The sequence below is a fragment of the Pundamilia nyererei genome, unplaced genomic scaffold, assembly GCF_000239375.1.
Source record: "Pundamilia nyererei isolate P.nyererei 1_Seehausen unplaced genomic scaffold, PunNye1.0 scaffold00301, whole genome shotgun sequence".
Classification (NCBI taxonomy): Eukaryota; Metazoa; Chordata; class Actinopteri; order Cichliformes; family Cichlidae; genus Pundamilia; species Pundamilia nyererei.
In genome coordinates, this window is record NW_005187702.1 from 1 (window position 1) to 26576 (window position 26576).

The following is a 26576-nucleotide window of genomic DNA, read 5'->3' on the forward strand; positions in this document are numbered from 1 at the left end:
ATGTTATTCAAATCAATTATAGATTGTGCTGAAAAACGGTAACGTTCACACAGGAAATCATCAGGAAATGATAAAATGTCCGAACGCGGAGAGCTCTGCGGAGAATTTGGGCTTCAACATCTACTGGCTCTTCAAGGAAGGAGCACGCCATGTCTGACACTTCCTACAGTCAGGTTTCCGACAAAGAGGCGGAGAAGGTCAGGGTTAGTTGAAGTAAACCTGCTAGGGGGCAGGTTAGATTCACGGAGTGTGTCGTCATAGTAACTCACTCAGAATTAATCTAAACTCGCTTTGTGAAACCGAAAACCCAGAGTTTTCGTTAACTCAGGGTATACTTACTCAGAGTTTGCACTAAACCGGCTTCCTGAAATAGGGCCCTGGTGTCTGAATCTGATTTAGCTCTGTTTGAATTTGATACTTTTTTGCAGCTTGGGAGATGTAGATGGATAGTGTGGCTTTTAGACTCAGATTTATTTTTTTTTTTATCTTTTTGGCAAATTTAATATAGTGTGTTCGCCCACTGTCAATGGAGATCTAATGTGAGGTTTGGTGAGTGGTTGGCTGACGGGCTGACTTATTTATTGATCGTTAAAGAGTTAAGGAGCTCGTGATGATTTGTATTGACTGTGAATAAAAGGTGATAGGCTAAAATACAAACAAAGAATTAACACTGGATTGATTGTGCTGAACTGCTGATCACAATGATGCATAAGGTTTTCAGTGAGTTGTCTAGTTAATGACATTGTATATGTAAATAGCGTGCACCATAGTTAAACAGTGCATTTTTCCTTCTGCTCCTAGTATTTTCTTTTTTCTGCTCATTAAAGTAAAATAAAAAGGTAATGGCTTTGAAAGTGTGATTTGCATTCTGAGAGACGGTTTACCAACTGAGGTTTGTTCTTGTTTGCTTTTGTCTATTTTGAAGCCTTTAATATTAGTTTAAGCTTCGGTTACTCAGACGTTTTTCTTGTCCCATTTCAAATAACTTCTAGCTTATCAGCATTTCTATTCACTGTGTATTTTAACAAGCACACAGTTCTGTTAGTGGACCTGTGCCTTCATGGGTGCCGTGGGATGGAATAAAATGAACAAGCAAACTCGATAAAGGCCCTAGAGGTTGAATTAACTGCGAGATATGCGACTACAATAATGCTTTTCCTTTCCTGTAAGCAGCCATCTAGGAGTTGCATTTGAATAAGACGCTGAAGAGGGTTCCTCACTCAGATGTGACCATATGGAACAACACAAAGGCTTTGTTCATTTGCCTCCACAAATTAGGCTTAACTGATTTAGTGACTGAGTTGCTGCCCTTTTCCTGTTTCTTGTAAAAGTATCTAGTTGTGACATTACTTAAAAACTGTAAAACAGTTTAACCACAAAGCCTTCTTGTGTTTACTGCAGCTAATACTCTGCTGACAGTGTAAGTGATTAAACTGGTAAAAAGCCCAAGTAACATATCAGTTTAATTATTCAGTTTCACTTGGCTGTCACTTCCATAAACTGAGTTGGACAGGTTCGCATTGACATTCACATTCTCACAGAAATCAGTAAAAAACAGTAAATCAGAAAAATCAGTCAAATCTTAAGGTATACCATTTAGAGTGCCTGCATTTTTTAATAAAAGTGTCCGTGTTTGGCACCAGTGTATTTGTAGTTTTATCTCAATAAGAATCTCTAGGCCCAAAACCTAGCAAAAAGATGAGCTTATTTGCAAATGTTTCCTTTGTTTTACATCCACTGTGTATTTAGTAAAACTGCATGTATTTGGAGTGATTTTAGCTCAGGTTTGGTCTCCTCCACTTTCAAAGGGAGCTGCCTAGCTTGCTAATTGTTCCCCAATTTCACCAGCTAATTTCGGACATTCTCTGCTGTTTGTTGGTGAGAAGCAGGTATAGAGTGACAGTATTAGGGTCTTCGTACTGAAAAGAGCTGACAGCTGTAACCCAAAGGAAAGTATACTAAAACAGAAAAGCAAGAGCTGGGAAGCCAAAACCATGAACTGAAACATTCTAAGGGGAACTGCTGAGTTAGGTCATAAGGTGTAGCATAGCAGTGGCAGGACGTGCTCTTTGCAGCAGCTGTATGAAGATGTAGTTAGGACAAAGGCCTGATGCTGATAAACACTTAGACATGTGCGGGTGAGCTGTGACTCATCGCATTATGTTGGCTGCTATTAAGTGAGATTGTGAGCCTTTCATGTCAAGGCTGTAACCTCAGCACAGAGTATATGCTCATCCACCTGACACAAACACAGTACCCTGCATACAAAAACAGAATAATTAATGCATGCAGAATAATGACACACAGACATGCAGGCCTTTTATGATCTGCTTCCCTGCTGAGATGTTTAATAATACCCAGTTGTCAGCTGAGGATCATTGATCCATGAACATGACAAATGCAGTTGAAGGACAGCTGCACTGAAGGCTTATATTAGGTGTGCCACCACAGAGAGGACACTCTCAGAAATACCCAAATGCACATAAGAGCTCTCCTTCTGATTTGATCTAATTATTTGAATAATGTCCTTTACTTATCCTCCTTCACTCTTCTACAAATTGGACATTTCCAAAGCTAAAGGCACATTTGTGTATTTGGACTATATATACGTAGTTGAGACTTTGATAAGGGAACATATACCACAACATACCTGCAGGTACTTTAACATTTTGTTTTGGCAAACAGAGAGTACAAGCTTTCAAAACTGTAGGATCTCATTAGTGGTTTCCTTTATTGCTTTTTTTTTTAAACATACAACATTTTAATGGGATTTTCTTTCTATTTCTTTTAAGATTGACAGAACAATAACAGTACAACTTTTTTTAAACCACCCCTATAGCTAACACTCGTGTGAAAACAAATTGATATTGTTTTTAGTTTATTGTCCTTTCTTTGTCCAATATTTGCAATATTTCAGAATATTGGACATTTCGGAGGATCTAGTGATAGAAACTCTCTATGATAAATGTTAAAAGGGAGAGTTGGTTTGAGTTCCCTGTTTCAAATATGTTTTAAATATGGCTGGCTCAAAAAGCCTCCAACAACCCAGGACAGAGCACAAGGTTAGATGCAAAGGTGAACAGTTTATTCACCAAAAACAAAGTGAAAACAGAAAACGGTCTTGTGCGACAGAGAGGGAAACAAAGAGAGTGGGCAGAGGAAGCAGCTGTTCACATAGGGCCCAGTCCTCATCTTCACAGGTATACGCAGACTATCATCAGACTGAACAGAGAACTCGGACAGAGTAAATACACCCAAGCCGGGATATGAGAGTTTGATCATATTGCACAGCCCTACCCAAGCCAAACAAATGCATAAGATAGAGTCACTCGTTAAACCCGTGACTTTAAGATAACAACACCTTTTCTTGTAGCATATTTCTAGAGATTAAATTTCTGGTCCGTAGTAGCTGATAATCGCTATTATAATAATAATAATGGACTGGATTTATATAGCGCTTTTCAAGGCACCCAAAGCACTTTACAATACCACTATTCATTCACTCTCACATTCACACTCACTTATTCGTCTTATTTCAAAAGATGAAAGGGTTTTAGAAATGACTGCTTTCACATGAAAATAGTGGAACTAGAGGGCACTTGTCATGGATTGCACAAAGCTCCAAACATGAAATGGAAAAACTCAGCACCATTGTTTACATGCCTTTCCCAGAATCATGACCTGGATGCACCAACCAACACACACGTGCATTTTGCTAGCATTAATCAAACACTATCAATGTTTACATGATGTCATGCTAAGATGAACCTCTCATTCCTTCTGCACAGGGACACTGTGTGTGTGTGTGTGTGTGTGTGTGTGTGTGTGTGTGTGTGTGTGTGTGTGTGTGTGTGTGTGTGTGTGTGTGTGTACTTGAAACTGGCCTCCCAAGGTTTATAGAATGATTTCTGATATATTTTTATAAACACACATACATTTGGGCATAAAACAGTGCCAATTGGTTGATTTTAGGTAGATATTTGTACATCAGTTACCCCAAACCTGAGCACCGCCCCCCCATTTAAAACAAAATCTATATGGACAAATGCTCTACAAAATGAAAAAGATTTTTGGAGTGAAGTGTCTTTGTAACACAAAACTGTGTCTTTGTAATAAATACACAAGTTTCTTTTTTAAAATTCCAATTCAATAACTGCGAAGGGATTCAGTGATTCATAGAAGTCCTCTCTCATAATTGTTTTGCTTCTTTTTGTCCAGCGATACCATCCATATTACACTACCTACAGTATCCATGGCAACAAGATAAAGTGGCTTCTATGCTCTGAGTTCAGTGTACACTGTGGTTCTCACTCTGAGATGTTATAGTAGGTTTTCTGACATTGTAGTCCTTTCTCTGTGTGTGTCAAATTACAATAGAGCTGGACTAAAAAAATCAATGGCAACATGTCTTGTAGAGGCTTGAATCAAAGCTTGTTTCAAATTGTCAATACTTACAGAGGTGGTCAAGACAGAGATACAACAGCCAATCTACAGCCGTGAAACTAACATGGTGGAGGCTCTGTCATGGTGTGGGGCTGCATTTCAGGCAGTGGTGTTGGGAATCTTGTAGTGGTGCAACGGATCAAGAATCTCACCGTTCGGATCAGATCAGTTTTAAGTCACGGATCGGATCAATTTTTGGATCAGCAAAAAAAGAAAAAAGACAAAAATTTTACATTTACTTATTTACTTATTGAAATATTTTTTGCCTGTTAAAAGCATTCAACTCAAGACTCATTCCACGCAGTTATTAAAAAAAATAATTATGGTACAATATAGGGCAGTACAGGGCTTTGTATCTACCATTCAATTCAATTCAATTTTATTTATAAAGCGCCAAATCACAACAACAGTCGCCTCAAGGCGCTTTATATTGTAAGGTAGACCCTACAATAATACATACTGCTCATTATGTCGCACTCTGCTGTGATATAATGAGCTGTCACGGTCACGTAGCTTTCCGTTGCCCTGGAGGTCCACCCATTTGTAGTAGTTAGGGCAACAGAAGATGCCTGGGACAGTTCAGCCATAACTTAAAAATTTTCCTGCTCATACATGCTTGGAACGATCTTGCCACTAAAGTGGACGCGAACGGGATATCATAGCGTGGCTAAGCACGTTCATCATAGTTTAAACCCCTTGTTTTGCACAAGGGAATACGGCCTCCCGTCTGCAGCTAAACACCCTAATAGCTTTTGTAATAGCTTTAGGCTGGTCGGATTGGGCAGCAAAGGGCTGCTTAAATACCGCAAACTTCTCTGCTCCTCCACTTGGACCGCTAGTGCTGGCCATAACTATCGCTTGACAGACCCACCACGCGCACCATACACATACTTTTTTTCCCTTCTTTTTCGAATCTTCGGATCACGTGCGTGCCGAACCGTGGAGTGGGATCGGTTCGGATTACGAATCATCCGTGATCCGTTGCTCCACTAGAATCTTGTTAAATTGGTGGAAATATGAGCCCAGAAAAGTACTGTTAGATTTTAATCTGCAAAGATATGCCATCTGGAAAGTGTCGGATTGGCTTCATTTTTCAGTAAGAAAAGATCACAAACGCACTGCCAGTGCATAAAAGCAAGGATTGGCTTCCACAGAAGTCTGAACTCACTATTATTAAAGCAGCGTGGGATCATCGAGACAGGGTGGAACAAAAGGCCGTCAACATTAAAAGGAGAGTTTTGGAATGTTCTTGAAGAACCCTAAGACCTATTCCTGAAGGCTGCTTAAAGAATGTATAGGAAAGCTACCTAAGAGAGCTCAGGCTGTGCTAAAGAATAAAGATAGTCATGCCAAATATTGACTTTCAAGCTGGTTAGAATTGTACAAACTCTGGTTTTTCCTTATATACTGTATTTCCATTTGTGTTTGCTTATGTTTCAATACATCATTGCATCTATTTCCTGTTTTCCAACCAAAATATGCTGAAATGTGGAAATTGAAGGATAGTTCAAGACTTGCACAGTTCTTTGTGCTTGTTGTGTGACTGTCCTTGCTAATGACAGCACTGTTTTCACAAACACAGATGGTAACTGATCTCCAAACAGTGAAAGCAGAGCCTCTAGCACCTTCTCTAGTCTACTTGTCTCCCATCACTTTCCTGTCACAAGTTTATCAACAATGCAGATTAGGGCCGTTAGATATAACGATATATATCGGATGACAATATAAAAACGTCTATCGTTTCATTTTACGCTATCGTTTGTTTCGTGGTGTCGCAAAATAAACTGTTTACGGCAATATTTTTTCATCATTGTGATGGTCACTGTGGTGGCTATATTAATTTCTTCTTTCTCTCTTTCTCTTATATTTTATATAACCACACTACAGACAGACAAGCGCCTGTTTTTATGCGTTGTGGTTAGCAACAACGACGGTAACAGCATCGCGTGACCGCTTGTTTATGTTCCACATAAACCTTTCACAATAAAGCTCAAGATCCTGTTGAGACTTTTCAAAATAAACTGAATCACGTGAAAGAGCAGATTATTATCGGATGAGAATTAAAAAAGAGCCGCCAGGTGGTAAAAAATAAACCTTAGACTCAAACATTAGAACAGGCTTTTCCCCGCAGCACGCCGTGTAATAAATACTCACAAAGAAAACGGCGGCCTTTACAACTTATGTCTAAAAATGTATTGTTTCATGCATCTGTTAAAACACTCGACTCCAGCTACATGACGCACAGCTGGAAACACTTGCCGCAAGTCGAGCTGCCCGAGATTCACAGAATTTACAGAAAATGTTACATTTTTGTGATTTATATCGTTATCGGACAATAGAATTCTTATATCGGGATATGAGATTTTGGTCATATCGCACAGCCCTAATGCAGATGTGCAAACAAACAAGCTTGTGGCCTCTTGGCCTGCCCAGCTTGAGTCTGTTAACAGGACACGGACATAACCATCAAATTTAGATTGCGGTAGAACTGGGGCAAGCAGAGGTCCAGACACAGTAGGCAACTGTTGCTATAAGATAATATAGTAATTTAAAGGCTAGTGCATATGGGGCAGAATACTGTTTAAGACTGAGCTCGATAGATTAATTTCACTCTGATTTTATTTGATGATTTATAGACTTTTAGAGAAGTGCTGCTTGCCTTGCTTGCCCTGATGGATCGTATTTGTATTATATGTCATAAATATTTTACAGTATTTTTGTTAATTCTGTATGCTGTTACAAAACTTGAGTCATGTTTGTGTAGCAGCAGACTACAAAAGATTCATCCATCTTCCTCTCTCTGTCAGATTGTGTGGAGCTGCTGCTGTCTTCGGGATTGCCTGCTGATGTTTCGGATGAGAATGGATTCACACCTTTACACTTTGCTGCTGCCCATGGCCATAGCAGGTGAGCTCATATGGTTTTAAAGCCTTTTAGCCAGAGTGGTCACAATTTTGTCACTTCTAAAAAAACCCAGATATGCATCAGTTTGGTCAATTGTGAAAGGTTTCCCAGCTGAAGTGCTTGTTGTATTTCACCAGCAGTCCAGAAACTAGACTACTCACTGCGATGCACAAAAGAAACAGTTTAGGTCACGTTTTCATTAATGGTCATGCATTTAAATAAAATATGAAACATGCACTGAAATGTTTTTTTTTCAGCTGCTAATGCATCTCTGGTACAGGTCTTATCAGCTCAACTCTAATCAGATTTTCTCACTTTGATTTGGGTGGATTTTTATGTTCACATACATTTAGAAAAAGGTGGTGGATGTGCGCACAAAGAACACAGCCAGCATTTAATTAGTTTCCATGGTTAGATGGTTGCATTATTTTCTCGTTGGATTATGAAAAGGTTTACTAGAACCCCCAAGAACTCATTGGTTTGACCATGTAACGTAGCCACCGCTGACTGTTGACAGATCATGGTTGGTGAGAAGCAGCAACACCAGCAGTGTGTGTCTGTGTGTGTGTCCATGTGTGTGTGTTTATTTAATTACATTTAAGTATTATTTTCCTTTCTATCTGATTCAGTTGGCTTTCACAAATTAAATTACAAAAAAAGATAATGTAGCTCAGTTGGCACTTTCCTGACTAAAACAAGTGTCAAGTCTCAGAAACCGTGAAGTGTGACTTTGTTAATAGTTATCCTGTTTTTGTTTACTGCTATTTTCGGGACTTGAGCTCTCTTTTTTTTGTTGTCACACTGGTCCCTGAAGTCAGTTTGTGTGTTGTCAATTGATGACTCATTATGCATACTTTGCTGGAAGACAAGCACAGCTGGAGCCTCCCATGTGTGAAACAACCGGTAGGCAGATGCTGCTAACTGTGCTGGGTTCCACTGCCCAGAGCGACGGCAGCTTGTTTGCTCAGTTCTGCAATGACACCAGTTCAAACTGGTCGTTTGGTAGAGCATAGTTTAACTTCTAAGAGTAAGAACTTCAATAATGCCTGAAGGGAATTTTCTAATTAATCAAGTTGAGACTAGCTCTGCTCCTCTTCTGAAACCAACTGAAGTAAAGTCAGCTTGACTTGGCAGTACCTGTTCATGTTTGCAACTTTATCTCATTTCTCCTCTTCAAACATTACTAGATCCTTCATTATGAGCTGTGAAAGATGAGTGAAACATCTGCTTCTACACTATCTTCACTGTCAGTTGCGATCACTCGTATTGATTGTGATGTCTTGCCAAGATGAACCCAGTGCTTAGAGCCAGGCTGTGTCAGCCACAGTGGACTGAGCGAGGATGCACAGAGCCAGCTGGGGAATGTGCAGTGCTGTAATATCTGATCACCATGTTATTTATAGAGTAGGATATCCAAAAGGCATCCTTACACACACACACACACACACACACACACACACACACACACACACACACACACACACACAGCTTGTTTTACAGTGTGAAGTCTTTTTTCCCCCTTGGGTATCATGACTTAGTCCCAGTGTTAGCTGACAGGCTTAGTGTTCCTGAGATGATCTGGACTCCCATCAGTTTTGTAGCAGACTGATGTGTATGATGTCTTCCCATGGCTGTTAACAGGTGGTGTGCCATAAGGAGTAACAACTGTAAATGATTAGTAAAGAATAAATGCAACAAAATATCTCGAATAATTACCAGAATTTGTATACATTAATGTAATTTAATCTTTGATTGCTGTCATTTGAAGCACTTTGGTTTTATTTGGCCATCATTTTGACACGTAAATTGATTCAGATACCCATGGGATACCACCATTGTTGTTATATGTCCTTTATATCATTTGTAATGTTTCACTTTTAGTTTAGTCAGCTGAATGAGCTGAATGATAATGAATACTTTCCAAGTTTATTCGCCTCTTGCGTTACTAACATTGCCTAACTCTTTTCAGCTGTGTGGAGGTGTTGTTGACTGCAGGAGCTGCTGTAGACACAGTGGCAGTGGGGGGGCAGACATCACTCTTCCTGGCCTGTGAGGCAGGAAGGCTGGACTGTGCCCAGGTCCTGCTAAGCACTGGAGCTGATCGCTCACTGACTACTGTGGTAAGTATAACTTAAGACTCAATAATGAATTTGTTTGACTTCTACGTAATAGGAAAACCTGGTTTCCTGTGACTTGTATAGATAGCCATGCTCATCTGTCTTAAAAATAATAATAATATCCACCAACTAGATACTGTATCTTTTTTTGTTTACAGATTAAAATTACTTGTAAGTTAGTAGCATGTGTTTCACTGCAGTACAAGTTCACAACAGTTCAGCTCATGTAGATCAAAATAAACGAGCATTCATTTCATTGAAAAGTGTAATTTAGGCTTTTTTTTTTGGTTGTTGGCTCATGGTAATATCTTTTTGTTTTTTTTGTTTTGTTTTTTACATCATCAGTTCCTTACAGATGTTTCAAAGTGATATAAGATGCTTTAACGCTAATGTTTTAAATTGCTTGCCGATGTAACTGATGTTTGGACAATTTTCAGATTTGAAAGTCATAATTTGCATAATAAGTGAGAAGATGTACCGTTCGCATATAAAATTTGTTAAAAGTTCATAAGTGTGTGATTTCACAAAAGCCACACTTTGCTACAGTTTTAATCCTCGTTTAATAATTTTGCCCTGAGCGTATATTCTGGATAATACTGCACAGAATGTAATCCTTTCATTAAAACACACACCGCTGTCGCCCTTTCCACATTTTTCCATTTAGTCACTTGTTACAAATGATGTTCACTGTTAAACACTTTGTCCATTTCACATAAAGGATCGCAGCTTTCTCTGGGGGGCTGTTCTCTGCTGAGAGCCCTTTGATGTATGGGCTTTCTGGATTTCCATGGTAACCATAGGAGCCTGCTAGTTACTGTGACAGTGTGTGACAAAGCCCCTATATTTAGTTACCTGCTTTGGTCTTCATTTAGTCTGACTTCCCTGCTGAGCCAGAGAGCTGCCAGAGTCTCTATAGCATATCTAAGCTTTTGAGTGTGGAGGTATTTTTAGCCACAAGAAAATGTTGGCCAGTGTGTTCAGTCAAATGTGATGATTTACATTGAGGCCTGAACTGGGTTAAGAGTACAGCTTGAATGTGTAGTCTTCTTTCTTCAAAATCTTTTGTTTCATTGTTTTTTTAAATCCTGTAATTAGAAAATGCCAAAAAAGTCTGAATTGAATTGTCTTTAGGTCTTTTGGGTGTTTGTGGGTTTTTTTTTTCTTGTTAATGCTTCGTATAAACTGAAACCACTAAAACTTAATTAAACAAAATCACCACCATCTATTATTCTAAGCAGCAGAGTTGATATGAGTGTGTAACACCTTCACTTCACTTGAAAGGTGTTAGGTATCGCTAATAGATTCTGTCAGTTGAACTCCAACACAACACAACTCACCTTTATCTCTCTGCAGGACAACTGCACAGCCTTACATGCTGCTGTGCGCTCGGGACACGCCGACATGCTGCGTCTCCTCCTATACCACCCACCCCAAAGTGACCCCACTGTGACTCCTGCCACCTTGGCACTGCCTGCTGCCCTGCTGAACCAGGCCAACAGTGATGGCTGGACGGCTGCACACATGGCTGCTGCCCTGGGCCTTAAGGTAACAATTGTAAAAATATGTATATGATTATAACAAGTCTGCATGTGGAAGATTCCTGTCAACTCCTCGCATGTTTACAGAGCTTTTCAACCTCCTCCTACTTTTTTTTGGCTTTTTGCATTCATATTCACTCTATAATTCCTCATATGAACCTGCTGATGATAAAGAGGACCTGCTGAAGTTCAAACTGAGCATCAGAATGAGGATGAAAAGTCACTTTGGTGTCAAATGTGAGGATCTGATTATTCAGAAACTGCTGACCTGCTGGAATTTTCCCACATAGCCATGTCTAGGATTTATAGAGAGAGAAAATATCTAGTGAGTTCTGTGCGTGAAAGTGTTAATGCCAGAGATCAGATCAAAAAGTAGCTCAAATAATTGCTCACTACAACCAAAGTATGCAGAAAAGCGTTTCTGAATGCAGAACATGTCAAACCTTGAAGCAGACAAGCTACAGCAGCAGATGACAACACTGGGTACCACTCCCGTCAGCTAAGGACAAGAAATTGAGGAATACAGGCAGCCCAAAACTGAATAATAGATAGACGAGTTTGCATTTCTGCTAGAATATCTGACTAGTATAGAGATAAAGACAAAAAAATAATGTGATCGCATCCCCGTAAAACAAATTCTTAGACTTTCAGTCGGGGTGGAAAGTCTCCGTCATGTTGAGAAAATAAATTTTTTTGTTTATTCTTATTGTTTTGTGTGTATAGGAGTGTCTGGAGGTGCTGTGCAGTCACAGCGAACAGGACATTGAGAGGAGGGATAAGTGTAATCGCACTATTCATGACGTGGCAACTGATGACTGCAAAGATCTGCTTGAAAACCTCCGTGAGTAGCTGCCTGTGTTTGCTGTGTGTCTATCTACACACAAAAACGAATCCTGATTTTAATTTGGCTGATCTGGAGGATCATCTCCTTGTGCACCTCTGAACCACATACTTATCCAGGAACTAGGTTTTGCAGTTTGGGGCATCATTTTTATTGGTGCAGTTGAGGCAAGATACACAAGCTGGTTGAATCTAAGCTGCCTGCTTACATTCAAACAAAATTAAATTTAGCCAGCTGATGCAGAAAACTTTCATCTGAAGGTAAAACTGAAAGTTAGCTGTAGTCTCCAGGTTATTCCCCCACTGTGCAACTGAAACTGTGAAAACTGCACCCAGTCACCATGGTGTGATGTGTGGGGAAGGAGGTGGAGTACTTTATCTGTTTACTGCTGTGTTGGTTGTTGGCTTTTTGGGTAAGCCACTGCATTGCTCATTTTGTGTGCAACATTAAATTAAAAGTATCACACGGAGGTCTTCTTTTCAGCTTGTGTTATTATTGCAAAAATACGTGTCGTAAATGTAGTTTTAACTCCTTATGTAATTGCACACATCGCTGATGTTCTTCCCACTCTGTGCACATGCTTTTCTTCTCCTTTGTCTTCACAGAATTCTATCGGGTCCAGGTTTATCTCCAGTGTTCAGGAGGAGGGACAGGGTCCATGTGCCCCATTGAGGCCTTAGAAGAGGATGTGGCGAAGGGGCTCCCCGGTACCCACTGGGTGCTGGGCAGAGTGTCGGTTGATCGTTCAACACACTGGGCCCAGCTAAGCGCTGCCCTTAGCCACACCTTCACATCCCACCTCCAGATCCTGTGTGGAGAATCTCAGATGGCCAGAGAAGAGATGCAGCGCCCCCCACTAGGCCTCAGTCCTGCCAGTATCGCCTCCGTCCTCATAGGTGAAGAAACACTCTATCCTGTTCTCTGTATTTCTATCCCTCTGTTGTTCCTTCACTGCTTTGTCTTTCTTGTCCTTCCTTTGCATCTTTGCCTCATCTTTCTCACCTTCCTAACACACTTAGAATTCTTACATCTGTTTTCTTTCACTCTTTACTCTTTTTTTTTTTTCTTTTACCTGCCATATATGCTTTCTTCATCCTTTCATGCACTCCCGTCCTTATGTACATCCTTTAATCTTCCTTGAACTTGGTGTCACTTGGCTCAGTAATCTTCTCAAAGCAAAAGGAAAGGACAAAGAATAGGACTCATCTGTGTTTTCGTTCTATTGGTGTAAAAGCTCCTACTCTTTCATGTATCTGCTCTATTACAGAGGCTGCATGCCCTTAAATGGGATAAAGAGTGCGATAGGGTTTAGCTTGTTGTGCATCTGTCTCATTTAAGTACAGATTAATGTTGGCAGTGGCTGTCCTTGCAGTGTAAAGGTAACAAACTCCTTGAATTAATACACTAAAACAAATAGAAGCTTCGTTACGGTCATATGAAGTAGTCATTAGCCACTGTATTGCATTATTTTTCTAAAACTGCAAACTTTTGCTTGCATGAAGTCTTTTTTAGCTCTGATTGTAGTAAATTTGCAGTCCGAGCAGTATCACTGCTATCAGTGGGTGTACTTTGGCTACATGCAGGTAAAAAGTCCATATGGAGAACAAACCATTGGCTATCACCTAAAATAATTAGATTTAAAAGCACAACTGGAGAACAAACAATGACTGTCACATCTAACAGGATGTCCTGGTCTGGTTGTTCATTTGGAGATATTTACTGATTACACCTGAAGCTAAAGTCATTCAGTCAGTCAGATCAGCTACATCAGCATGTCAATAAAAACAATTTCCAAGGTTTTGTCATTAGTTCAGTTTCTTACTTTCTTACTAGTTAGTTAGGCTTTGGGTGCTATTGTTATTGGAGGTTGAGCTCAGAGGTTTTAGAAGGATTCTTTACTATTGTGCACTTGAACAAAATTAGAAATGTCTTATCACATCCTTATAAATGCATATTAAATTTGAAAAAAGGAAGGATTGGGTGGCATTGTTTTGATGTGCTCAAGAAAAAAACATTCTGGGTTCAAAATTTCATGCATGCAGTGGAGGCTTTCAGCCTTGGCAGAGATGTCCATCCCCAGACTGCTTGTTTTTTATTGCTACAAACTAGTCCGGAAGAAAAAGTGGACAATTTGTGTAAAAGCATTCTACTGAGTGCTTGTAGTCTGTATAAATGTATCCACAGTAGAATCTTTTATCAGCTTCCTGTATGTTCAGCTGTAGCCATCTGCTGTGAGACTGTATTCGTTTGGCTTGATGCTTAGAGCTTCTCACATGATTTTCTTCTTCTTCTTCTTCTTTGAAATAATGAATATTTAATCTTTTGGGAAATGTGGAGAGTCTATGTGCTGCGCCTATGTTTGTGTCCTTTTTGGTCCTCAAATGTCACCCTATGAAGCCAGTCCTTTCTTGAGCTTGAGGCTTATTCAGGGCTAGAGTTACGTGTGTGCGTTTGTGTGTGCGTGTGTTGCAGTAAAGGTCCCTCTGAATTCCAGACTGATAAAAAGGAAATCGATGTCCTCGGCCAGCAAAGGACTGCTCGTCTCTTTGCTGTAGTCTCTTGTTACACCTCTCTGTCACACATTTACTGTCTCTCGTGCTGTTACTGTCTCTAAAGAGGCTTAGCGACTGCTAGGCTTCTGTGTGTGTTTTGGGGCTGATGATGAAAGAAAGCATGAGCAGAAGAGGGATGCATAATGCATGAAGTTGGGGGGGAAGGGATCGAAGAAAGGGGAGGAAGACGGCAATTTAGGAGAAAATGCCAGTCTTCTGTGTCAACCGGGATCAAACTTAAGACACAGAGACACTTTTTGGTGTCTGACTTTCTATCTGAGAGTCTCCATCCACGTCTCATTTGTTTCAGCACATCGCATACATTTCCCTTTGTGTTTTTGTTGCTCAATGCTGGGCTTTTTAGCAGGGTGTTTACATTGAATTCAGCTACCTTTATGTTGAGCGCCGACTTCTGCAACTATTTACACGTCTCAGTTTTTGTGATTTATTGTTTTATTAGATGAGTGAAATTTAATGACGTTATAAGTTGAGAGTTGCAGAAATATTCTGCACAAGATCAAATTGCTGCATTTGCAGGGAATTCGATTAATATAGCTGATTAAAAAATTAGGGACAGACGCAAATCTGCTCCAAGTAAGGATGTTGGCATTGATGACTTGCTGATACAATGACATTTACCTGTATCGGTGCTGTTGTGTCACAGCAAAGATGGCGTGATGATAATATGAAAAACCTTTTATTTAACAGTTTATGATTTAACAGTAACATGACATTTAACTGTTGTTTTTGTTTGCCTGGGGCAAAAACAGAATGAATAGCAAACACAAACAGGGAAACTAAATTATTGGTATCTGAATATTTGAATACTAATCGCTTAGCTTTAATTTTTGTTCAAATTTAAAATCAGAAGAAGAAGAAAAAAGACCGCTCCCAGTATTTAAATTGTGAATCTGTTTTTCTTTGTGACATTTTTGAGATTTTCAGAACACCTAAAAATGGCAGATATGTGTTCCTTTTAGATTCAGATGTATGTGTTGCTTTCCTAATTTCTGTTTTTACTGCAACTAAATATTTTGGGGGTTTGTACTGATGATTATTGCTATTTTTACTAATTAATTGAAAAATGTACAAATAATCATCACTAATCAGGTTAGTATCAGCTACTGCCAGGCTGGTCTGGGAGCAGTGTTAGTCCCATGCCTTACATCGTTCATTTGTTGCCTTTGCTGTGGAAACTGTTTTAGTGTGAAAATATTTTTTTAAAAAAAAATTTAAAAAAGGAAGTTGGATGTCCAGTCAGTGAGAAAACTCTCAACCCTTTTCCTGAACAGTTTGTCTCTGGGTTGAAGTGAAAGTGTAGCTGAGTCTCAGTTTGCAGTACAAATGGAGACTTGTACAAAAGCACAAACTCTAGTCAGCACAGGGCAATTTAGCCCCAACTTCTGGCAGTTTTACTGAACGCTGTTCATCGAAGTCATCTGTCATTGGCTCTTTAGGTGAAATGTTAGCCTCACAGCTGCGTTTTAATGTCCCCAAACTTGGTGACTACAGAATAGTATTGTAAAGCCACTACAGTAGTACAATCCTACAAAAGTTGCAGTGCTTTTGTACTACCACAGCTTTACTACTACTAATAATAATAATTTAAAAAAATGTGCCGCACTGTTTTTATATTGAACTTTTTACGTGTTCCACATTCTTTAGTTCACGTTCACTGAATGTTTATTCAGCCGACAGTGGGACAGCTTTCAGGGCAATTGCATTAAGCTGCTCCTCCCCTGATGTTATGAGAATTGGTTAATACGTATGAAGCAGTGCAGTTACTGGTTCGGTCGGAGACTTCTTCCTGTGTCAGAAGATTTCTTCCTGAAAGGTTTTCTTCTGCAAGTGCTTGCTTGCAGGAAAATACTGCAAGCATGTTATATGACTTGAGCGCTCACAGTAAGCATAGCTGGGGTATACTTTCATGTAATATCAATTTGAACCACAAGATCGGGCAATGAATCAACATAGTCATAAAAATAGATTCTTATTTATGGTAAATGGACTGGTTCTTATATAGTGCTTTTCTACTCTGTCTGAGCACTCAAAGCGCTTTATACACCCAATCACACACAAGCACTTCTAAGCTTAAGTGCTAAGTATCTAACATTCATACACATTCACACTCCGATGGATGCATCGGAGAGCAACATGGGGTCTTGCCCAAGGATATTTGGCATGCAGACTGGAGCAGCCTGGGATCGACCCACCGACCTTCTGGTTAGTGGCTGATCCGCTCTGCCACCTGAGCTACAGCCACCCGTTATGACAACAGGGAACGCAATCAAGAGCCACAGTGTCTTGGAATGAAAAAATAAATTTAAAAAAAGTTTAAAGAACAGGAGCACTCCTGAAAAAAATGTCAGCACACTCACTGGTAAAACATTGCCCCCTGGTGGTGAACATTTTGTTTAAGGTTATTGTGACGCAAACTGGGACGATCGGAGATATTTTGAAATCAATAAAATGATTTTTGTAATTATAATTTTGTTTTCTTTTACATGAATGACATTCACAAAAACATTTGTATTTTATTAAAATACTTAAATTCATGGTTCGTGTCTGGTGGATCAGCTGGCCGTTGCCTCTGATCTTTTGGCCTTCTTGCCCTTTGGCTGCGGAGGCTCCATCTAGGGAGGGCATGCGGTTATCATCAGGACATGTGGCCTTGGTTCTTCAGTGCTGATGGGGGGCTGTGGGCGGTCCGGGTCTCCTGGGGGGTGTTGTTATGGCTTCCCACCCTCATTATCAAGTACGTTTCGTGACAAACAGTCACACCCACACACACAGAGAAGATCCTATGTTTGTTTGTGTATCTGTTATTTTTTCAGTAGCTCTTTGTCTTTTGACTGTTGCCAATGCACCAGTTGGTGACCTGTTATGCTTTATTTGCACTTTCTTTTATTCTCATCGTTTCTCCTGTTTTGCCCATTTTTCTTCTTTCTACTCTTTTCTTCCGTCTCTGGCCTTGTTATATTACACGTATATAAAATTCCCATCTTCTAATACACGTATGCCACAAATAGGCAGAACAGATAAGGACAACTACATAACATGCTGATAAACTACACAATAGGCTGCTTATAATTGTGTATGCAGTCCTTTTGTGTCACCATATGAGTAAACTGTTTGTTTAACAACTGTGTGCTCAGATTGTGTGATTGTAATGGGTCTGGTTTTATTTTTTCTTCCAGGAGATACTGAGTGGTTACCAGGTCAGGAGCTGCCTGTATCCCCCTGGGACCTGGTCAGGAAACCTCTCAGCCAGTGCATCACCATCCGCCTCAAAGGTAACAAAAAAAAAAAAACGCAACACGAAAAAACCTGGCAATCAGAGTCGGTGCTCATTCAGCAGCTCAGAGCACACACCAGAATCAGAGCTGCCATCACTGGTAACAAATGCCATTTGGTGGATGAAAGGGCCCAACAAATCTGTTTGGATGCATTTGCAGCGTAGGCAGTGTTGTAACAGGCTCTACCTACTGAGCCGCACCACATGAAGGAAAACTCTAGCCAGAACATTTTTCAGAATAATTAGTCTCATGAAACAATACCCATTTTAAATGTAATGTTGAATAAATAAAAGATTATAATTAATCAAATTCACTATTTGAGTGATGCAACACCAGCTCTGTGCTCAGGCCTACATTTAAGTCACGATCCCTACACAGTGAAATACAACTTTCAGCTTATGTTAGCAGGTATTAATGATTTCTTTAAGCTGCTGTTTTTGCAGGGTGGAATGATTGTATAGCAAACATCTTTAAAAACATTCCACCCTGGAAAAGGAACAGTGCGATCTTTAGATCATCATCACCTGAATCTTTTTTGGTCTGTTTCTTTAAGTTTGCATCCAGGATTCCTATGTGTACTGTAGACTGTGTGACTAAAGCAGTTAGTTGACACTTTTGTGTGCTTTTAGCAACGTCTGGTCTGTATTCTCCTTCTGGCTTTCTGCTGTATCTACCATCAGATCTAAGGAAATTCAATTTAGGTTGATCCTGAAATAACATGCATCTCTCTCTGTGCGTGTTCTTTTACATATTTAATCATAACTGCTTTCTTTGAGCTACTTGAAAGGTTTGTGCTTCATCGCTTTCCTTCTGCAGCCACGCTCACTGATCCTCTTTTTAAAAAAAAATGACTGCAATAACCTTTTTAATCAATGACAAAATTCCCATGGAAGTAAATAAAGCAAATACTCAGTGAGCAGATGAAGGCTGAAGCTTTGGCTTATTACACGTTCTTTTTTCTTTTTTTTCACACAGCACATTTCAGACGGCAACGCTTTTGATATCACATATCATGAAAATTATGCTCTCGAAGCTTCAAAAAGCCCCAAATCCTGAAAAAAATATACAAATTTTAACTATCAGAGGAAATTTGGAAAACAGCCTCTACCACAAAGCATACCGAGCCCCCCAGACTCGTTTTCTTTTTTTCAGATTAACAGCAGAAATGTGTCGGTCCTTTCATATTTCATGGTTTTTGGGAATCCGGGACAGGACGAGACTGAATCAGCTCACTTTTTGGAGCAGGACAAATCATATGGAATCTGAACCTGTCGGTTCTGATTGAGTCCAGACGTGGTCCCATATTAGATACGGCTCTAACTTTGATGTTTCGTTGTCTACATCTCTTTGTACATTCTTCACTTTAATGCACGTGAGATGCTGGCAGACATACCTAAAAGCAGGTTTTGATGTCTTGAAATATCCTTCACATTATCATCCCAAAGATCCAACTCCACAGTACTGGCATACGTACAGCCTTATTTAAATAGCTTCTGTTTCTGTTTTTACTTTGCCCTCACAGCCTTCGACTCATTGCCTGCAATTGCAAATTATCGTGTAAATGAGTCTGTAAACAGAGACAGCTGACTTCACTGACCCCTGTGTTTACTCCTTATGAAGGGCAGACTGAGACAACATCCACAGTTTGCTTTTGAAGCAAATGATCTTCTGTATTTTATATGAAAGATCGTAAAGATTTAGATTCAACTAATGTTTAGATATGTTAAATATAGTGACAAAGCTTTCAGAGATTGTGTCGAGAATTATTCCAGTTCATCTAAAAACTGTGGTTTAGGTGAAAATCTTTGAGGAAGGATGAGTGACTGAGATTCCTCAGCGTGTGGATTTAAACCTCTCACAACTGTAATTCATCCCGCTCACTGGCAGAAAGCATTAAGAGCTATTAGTAAATATCCACGTAGACTATACCCTCACTCTGCTCTGATTTACTGACAGCAGTGTTTACATTTACTGTATTGCAGGCCTGTAGCTAAAAGCACTGAGGAAATAAATAATGTGGCTATTAAACATGCTGTTTTTAGTTTTTAGGACATTCTTATTCCAAGGGCACCTTGAGGTTCGGCTCGCATAGAGGAGCCTCGCATGTAAAGCAGATTGGATTTGAGGATTTATTTGTGCGTCTGTGTTTTTTTTTTTTTGACAGGTCTGTCTGAGTCATGCCTCGATGAATTGGCTCTGGAATCCCTCTTCCCCCTGCCACTGCTGCACAACTATGTCCGCCTGGTAAGCGCGCACATTGCACACATTTATGCAAATACACACAAAGGAGTGTGAGGGATTGGGGGGATTTGGTGAGTAAGATGCTGGAAAAATACAGAGGAAGTGATACACCATTAGTGAGAGAGATGGCAAAGAAAGAGGAGTGGGTGATGGACAGATGAAAGGAAATGGAGGGTGTGACTTTCTAGCAGCTATGCTGCCCCCTGCTGGCTGCATCAAAAGCAGGCATTTTGTCATCACAGATGTTTGTTTTAAAAAGGGGAGGAGATAATAGCATGTGTAGATAAAAGAATCCATGGCAGAACCCCGTATACAAGCAAAAGAATTTGAATGCTTAGATTCGTCCAGCAGCTTTTTGGATAGAAAAGGCTGCTGGTTGTGGTGTAATGGTGTGGGGTGTGTCTCCACAGCCTACCTGAGTATTGTCGCTGACCATATCTATCCCTTTATGACCACAGTGTACCCATCTGCCAGCAGGACAATATATTAGTCACTCAAACTGGTGTCTTGAATGTGACAGTGAGTTGACTGTATTCAAATGGCCTCCACAGTCACCAGATCTCAATCCTATTGGAATTGTTATTAAACAACAGGATTAAATGTAGACAGACTGTCATGCTACCACATTATTCTCTCTTCTTGTCAGCTCAGTCTTTGCCTGTTTCTGTGTCTGTGTTTAGGTGGAGCAATATGGTAACCTCATCTTTCATGGGCTTCAGGGCAGCTGTCAGGAGTACATCGCCGGTCTGGTTGCTCACTACATCAAGGTACCACGGCTTAAACGCTGTTTCGGAGCGCTGCGCTCTCAAAGAAGTGCTACAACCCCTACTTAAAACCTGACCACTGTGTGTGTTCAGCCAGTCATGTGAAGGGAGGTGTAGTGTTGAACAGCTGAATGTGTGAGAGAACATGGTCTTACTTTGAAGTAAAGTTTCATGAAAGCAAATTCATTCATAGCTGAGGTGTAATTGTGAGTTTCTTCCATGTCAGGGAGTGCTGACAGTTAAGTCTGAGGAAAATCTTCTACTTTACATCTTTAAACAAAGTTGCATTTGGCTCTGTTGCACAGGCTGATGCAATGAAACCGAAATTGCTGGCAAACAGTAATGCAATGTCTCATTACAACATGATGAAACACACCAAAGGCTAGCCACTGGTGCTTCCCACAGGCCACAGATTTAATAGGGATAGAGGGAACTCACACAGTGGAACTCAAATTCATCATCAGTGATGCTTTTTTTTAAATTCTTAAATATTTGGCCAGCACATGGGCAAAAACTGTTTGAATCACTGCTGCTTTCACATTGACACATTAGTCTGGTAATGGCATCAGAAACTGTATTTTTCCACGTGCACACAAAAGAAGATGTGGCTACATGAAAAAATAAGGTTAGGTTGAAGAATTGTGAATTAAGAACAGAAGCCGAACTGTCCCACTGTTAAACTAGAAAGTGAAATTCTCACTCATAAGAGCGGTATTAACCATTACCTACATAAACACAGGGAATCATGTATATGAAAGCCCTGCACAGTGTCTTGTGTCTAATCAGTCATGTGGCAATGGTCATTCTTCTGTATTTGTGGTGCCTGTTTTGATGATTTCCTTGCTTTAGTAATAATTATTCCTTTTTATTCATTTACTTATTGATTTCTTTTTTTAATAAAGCTGTGTATCACAATGAAATGCCACGATATTTAAAAAGCAAATGAAGGACAGAGGAATATCTTTGACAGCTCTGATGTGGAAAAGCCCTTTTTTCTCATTCAGAATTTCCTCCTGCTCCATTTCACTCGGCACATAGTAACCGTACATTTCCTTTGTTTCCATGACAACGGGCTCCCTTCTTACCTCTTTGTGCTTCTTCACTCATCTCCCCCCACCCCACCTCTTCTTTGTATCTCTATCAGTCGAAGCAGAAGGCAGGGGGGCTCAGCTGTGACGTGGTGAGGGTGGAGGTGGAAGAGAGCCTGACCAAAGAGCATCTGCTTGAGACTTTCATCAGCTGTGGTAGGAAAACACACGAGCAGACACACCGATGGAAAGCTTCATATTTAAAAGTCATGGTTTAATTTAATCAGCTACATTTATTGCACAAAAGAATTTTTTTTCTGTCTCTTTATGGTTGATTCTGGAAGGGTCGGGTGGGAGGAAATCACTCATTCTTCCACTCTCAAAGTGCCTCAGATCAACTCACAGCGATTTAAAGCAGTGACAACATTTAGGATCGTGCAGTTTCCCCTGTCTTTGTATTGATGGTGCTTTATGTTGTATTGCTGTTTATTTTCCTTCCTCCTCTTCTTCCAGGTTTCCTGGTGCCAGCTGTGGGGTCAGGGGTCAGCCTACCAGCTCAACATACTGATCACTGTGTGATAGTCCTGCTGGAGGGACTGGAGAAAGCTGCATCCCTAACAGGCCTGCTTGGAGACCTCTGCCACAGTCTGGACAGCAGGAGCGCTGCTTCATCACTGGTCCTGAACACTGGTATGGCTGCAGACAGCGCCTGTAGCACAGATACAGACAGTGTAGTAAAGCACACACACATAAGGTCTGGTGTCTCATACATAGGTGGAGGAAACTTTTATGTCAAACGTTTAGTCCCACTGCTGTTTGAAATTTGGTACCAAGAGGCACAAAAATCCTCTTGAATCTCTGCGCTAAGCCCAGCAGTAAGTTGACTGATTTTGGGGGTGGGGGGGTGTATGAGTTTATATGGGATCAACTTCACATTTGGTCAGTCTCAACTGCTGACGTTGGCCAAGCTAAATTACAAAGCTTATGAGTTCTCGTTGAAGGGCATGTCCAAGGTGCCATGGAAAGTTTCGATCAGAGCCCTGTCATTGCAGCTTGCAGCTGTAATTTTAATTTGTTTTGTACAAGAGTCTGTGCTCTTCGGTAAACAGGAAGTCTTAAGTGGGGTTTATAGTCCTGCAAGTGTGTCCGTCTGTACACAGCTTTTCAGACAGAGGGGGACAAGGGGTTTTCACCACGCGAGACACGCAGCCGTGCACTCTTTCAAGATCCTGACTGCATGCCACTGGAAGTGGATGACATATGGAACTGCCTAACTTTGATTGGTAGGTATGTGGGCCAGAATAGACCAGGTAGTGATAGTGGAGTTCACAGAGAAAGGGAGAACGGCAAAAAAGCGTAAAAGATCATAAAATAAAGCATGAAAAGCACAGACAGTGACTGCAGTGGACACTTTTCATTGTTTTTAACACTTCAGCTCTTTGTATGTTCGAACTTCACTCTGAGGCTGACTCACGGACCACAGACTGGTTGTAGGACATACTTTGTACACCGCCTCCATCTGACAACATAGCTCACTGCAGGCAGACAGGCAGGCCCTAGAGTGGAGTGGACAGCGAACGCGCTCCCTGTGCTCGACCACAAAACCAACAGTCAGATAATAACAACAATATAAGAGACTGACTAGGAAGATGATGCCAAATAAATCAGCTTTTTTGTCTTGTCCTTCCTTCCCTCAGGTCCCCACCACTTCCGAGAGGGGAACTTTCTGATTGCAACATTATCGAAGCCCCGCCTGCAGGGAGCAGAGCTTCGTCTCCAGCAGCATTTCCGCTGGGTCACTTTTCGTTGGGATCAGGAGCCACTGCACAGCCTGCTGGGAAGGCACCTCCGCAAAAAGCTGCTTCACAAGGTCAGACAGAGGTTTAGCTGCAGCTGCCAGAGAGACTGCATCATTTTGGTGGATGGCCAGATCGGTTTTGTTTTAATCACAACCAAAATTGTGTTGTTGTTGTTTTTTTCCACCTGTAATCCCAAACAAGCTCAAATGTTAGGAAATGGATCATTAAGGGGAGCACAGGGAGACGTGATCAAAAACATAGTAGAACTGTTCACAGGAAACCCAGTCTGTGATATTCCTTCCCATATGTCCTTTTGATATTTCACTTTAGCCACACAGTGTTTTATCATAAGAGCAGAACATATTCAGTTCTGTTGCCCTGCTTCTTTCCCCCAGATGGGGACTGGACTTTGGTCTCCTGATGGCGTCATGGAGCGGTTGGTGTTGTGGGTGAGCCAGGTTTGGCAGCAGCTCAATGCCTGCCTGTCCCGTCTGGGGACCCATGAGGCTTTGCTGGGCCCGCAGCTCTTCCTGTCCTGCCCTGTGGTCCCAAACAACGCGCAGGCCATTGTAAGGTGTGTGAACATGTCTCTATCTAGAAAAAAATTATAGTTTGTTTCCAGTGCTCATTTGTGAAGTGAAGGAGTTATGCGATTTGAATTAAAGCTGAAGCCCTGCACTGTTGATTGTTTGACCTGTACAGAGGCACAGTCCCCCTCTTGGTGAGAGTAGTTTAATTTGCTGTGATGAAAAACACAAAATCAGTGAATATTTGTACATAAGTGACGGAATTACTTAGTAGATCTGTTGTAAATGAGCTTTTAGTTGATTTGGTTACATTTTAAAAAGTGCTGCTTGCTCTACACATTAATGATTTATGATTGTTTCCATATAAAGTGTTTATCTTTCTACCTTCATTTATGATAAATGAACATTCTAAACTGAACTGAAACGACCTCAGTGTTGACCAGATAATCTGCGGCCAGAGGAAAAAGATCAGGAAACGACTTAAGGGAAGAAGTATGAAGTGTGTGCGTGCTTGGAAGCTTACATGTTTGCGTGTGTGCACATATGTGCAGGTGGCTGGCACGTCTCTGGAATGCTGTGGTCGTCCCCCGTGTAGAAGAAGCCATCATCTCCCGGGTAACAGCCAAGCGCTCCTCCTCTTCCACCTCTCACTCTCCAGCCCCCTCATCACAACAACCGTGTCTTAGCAACTGTGGGCTGAGTGCTGGACAACAGGCTGTGGTGAAAGCCGCTCTCAGCATCCTGGTCAACAAGGCTGTACTCCTGGGATGCCCCCTGCCTCGACACGGTGCGTGTGCGTCACATGTGATGTTTGGCTGTTGATTCACTCAAGTTCCCAAAGGAAATAAGTGAGCAGGGAAAAAGACATGACATGAGATTAAAAATGCACTGATCGACAGTGTTTCCCTTATTCCTCAGAAATCGACAGATACCTGCTAGAGTTTCAGGGTGGCACGTTCCCTCTGTCAGCTGTTGGCCCCTATAAAGGAAGCATGTGCGGCGGAGGAGGTAGAAGGGGACGGGACAGTGGCAAGTTGAGACGATCCAACACCAGCCCTCGGAAGAAGGGAAGCCCCGCCTTGAATTGGAGCAGCAGTTCCTTCAGAGAGGGTAAGAATGCTGCTCTGCATTGGATCACAATGAACAATGTATTTGTACTTGTGGGAATATTCTTTTAAAAATCTGTCATTTTGGAGGGGCAGGTTTACTTGAATAATTTAAAGGTATCAAGGCGTGATTGTATTCTGTAAGTGTTAACTAAAACTGGTCCATAACAGTAAAGTAACTGGTGGCACCACCCGGCACCTGATTGTAGATGCATGCAGTTGTTTTTAACTTTGTTATCTACTGCCATCGTTCACCTTTGCTTTTGTCCAGGTTGCAGCTGTAAATGCTTTTTTCGATGATTTTCCTGATTAAATAAAAGTTGCATTGGTTCGCTGGTACCATCTTATGGTACAAACTGGTATTACACGAACGTGCGGCCCAACCCAAGTGCAGACGATATCTCTTCACCACAACACATAGATGTTTTCGACATTGTGTCATAGTGGTTATTTCTTCACATTCAGACAGCTTTAATTATTTTGTCTTTTAAATGTAAAATCATTACACTGTGACGTTCTGGATGTAACAGAGCAATGAAAGTCCTCAGATACCTCAGATAAAGCATTTCTTCAGTCACATATAAAGAGCTTGTTAAAATACAATGCGTAAAGCGTTAGATTTAGACATTTGAAAGCCCGGATTAAGGACACATGTCTTCAATCTCCACAAGGTGGCACTGTTTACCAGCCCTAACATTTGCTGCCTGCCTCTTCTTTTCTCCTTTTTACTCAGAAGAAACCACAAATCCCCATCTTTTATATTTGAAAGCAAGTTGTTTCTAATTAAAACTATTGGTAGGTCTGTTTGTGTCCACGTGCACAGTTTGTGTACTCATCAGCTCACCTTCCGTGTTTCTATAGATAAGCCTTTTTAATAAAACCCAGGCTTTTGGCTCTGTTCCTGTTGCCATTTAAGTGAACTGTCGTTTTTCATGTCGTATGAATAAAGCTGTACATTAACCTATAATTTCAGGTTCTCTCTCGAGCTCTGATGTCAGCTTGATCTCCAATGGCAAAGTCCAGAGGTTGGTTCTGTGTCTCATTAATATAAATGTGCAGCAGTGGTAATAGCATTAGCATCAGTACCTTATATTAATATGTGGACAGACAGAACCTGCAAACACATTTTTATTAAATAGCTTAATTAAGTAGTTGTTACAGTACGTTAGGTGCCTTTGCATATATATTTTGTAAAAATTATTATTACTATTATTCATTTTTTAAATTGTTATACTTTTTTAGACAGCCCGAAGGTCTGTCTGTTTTCTCTGATGATGAGACCGATTTGATCAGAGAACTGCAGACGATGTGCTCCAGCAAATCTGAGCCAGACATCACTAAGGTACTCACACTCACAAGCCTTTCTCCACTCACTCACTGACACAATGGATTTACTCCGACTCTAACTTAAAAGAGACGT

General features: G+C 40.8%; 1 protein-coding gene across 1 annotated transcript; it reads left to right on the forward strand.

Annotated features, from left to right (window-relative positions):
* The first annotated feature begins 149 nt into the window (after window positions 1-149).
* cttnbp2 (cortactin binding protein 2) lies at window positions 150-26547 on the forward strand. The gene is made up of 17 exons (XM_005751155.1): window positions 150-203; window positions 7208-7350; window positions 9317-9467; window positions 10818-11009; window positions 11726-11843; window positions 12449-12739; window positions 17593-17688; window positions 19856-19935; window positions 20613-20699; window positions 21841-21940; window positions 22238-22414; window positions 23422-23594; window positions 23919-24097; window positions 24602-24837; window positions 24969-25160; window positions 26130-26181; window positions 26399-26547. Exons 1-17 carry the CDS (start codon window positions 150-152, stop codon window positions 26535-26537), a joined length of 2460 nt encoding a protein of 819 aa, XP_005751212.1. The 3' UTR covers window positions 26538-26547.
* The last annotated feature ends 29 nt before the right edge of the window (window positions 26548-26576 follow it).

What these genes read in the sequence shown, in the direction of transcription:
- cttnbp2 (XM_005751155.1), top strand. Translation starts at nt 150, where the DNA reads ATGTCTGACACTTCCTACAGTCAGGTTTCCGACAAAGAGGCGGAGAAG. An exon ending in TATCGCCTCCGTCCTCATAG is followed by an intron (nt 12,740 to 17,592) that starts GTGAAGAAACAC and finishes TTTTTCTTCCAG; the next exon opens with GAGATACTGAGTGGTTACCA. An exon ending in AACGCGCAGGCCATTGTAAG is followed by an intron (nt 24,098 to 24,601) that starts GTGTGTGAACAT and finishes ACATATGTGCAG; the next exon opens with GTGGCTGGCACGTCTCTGGA.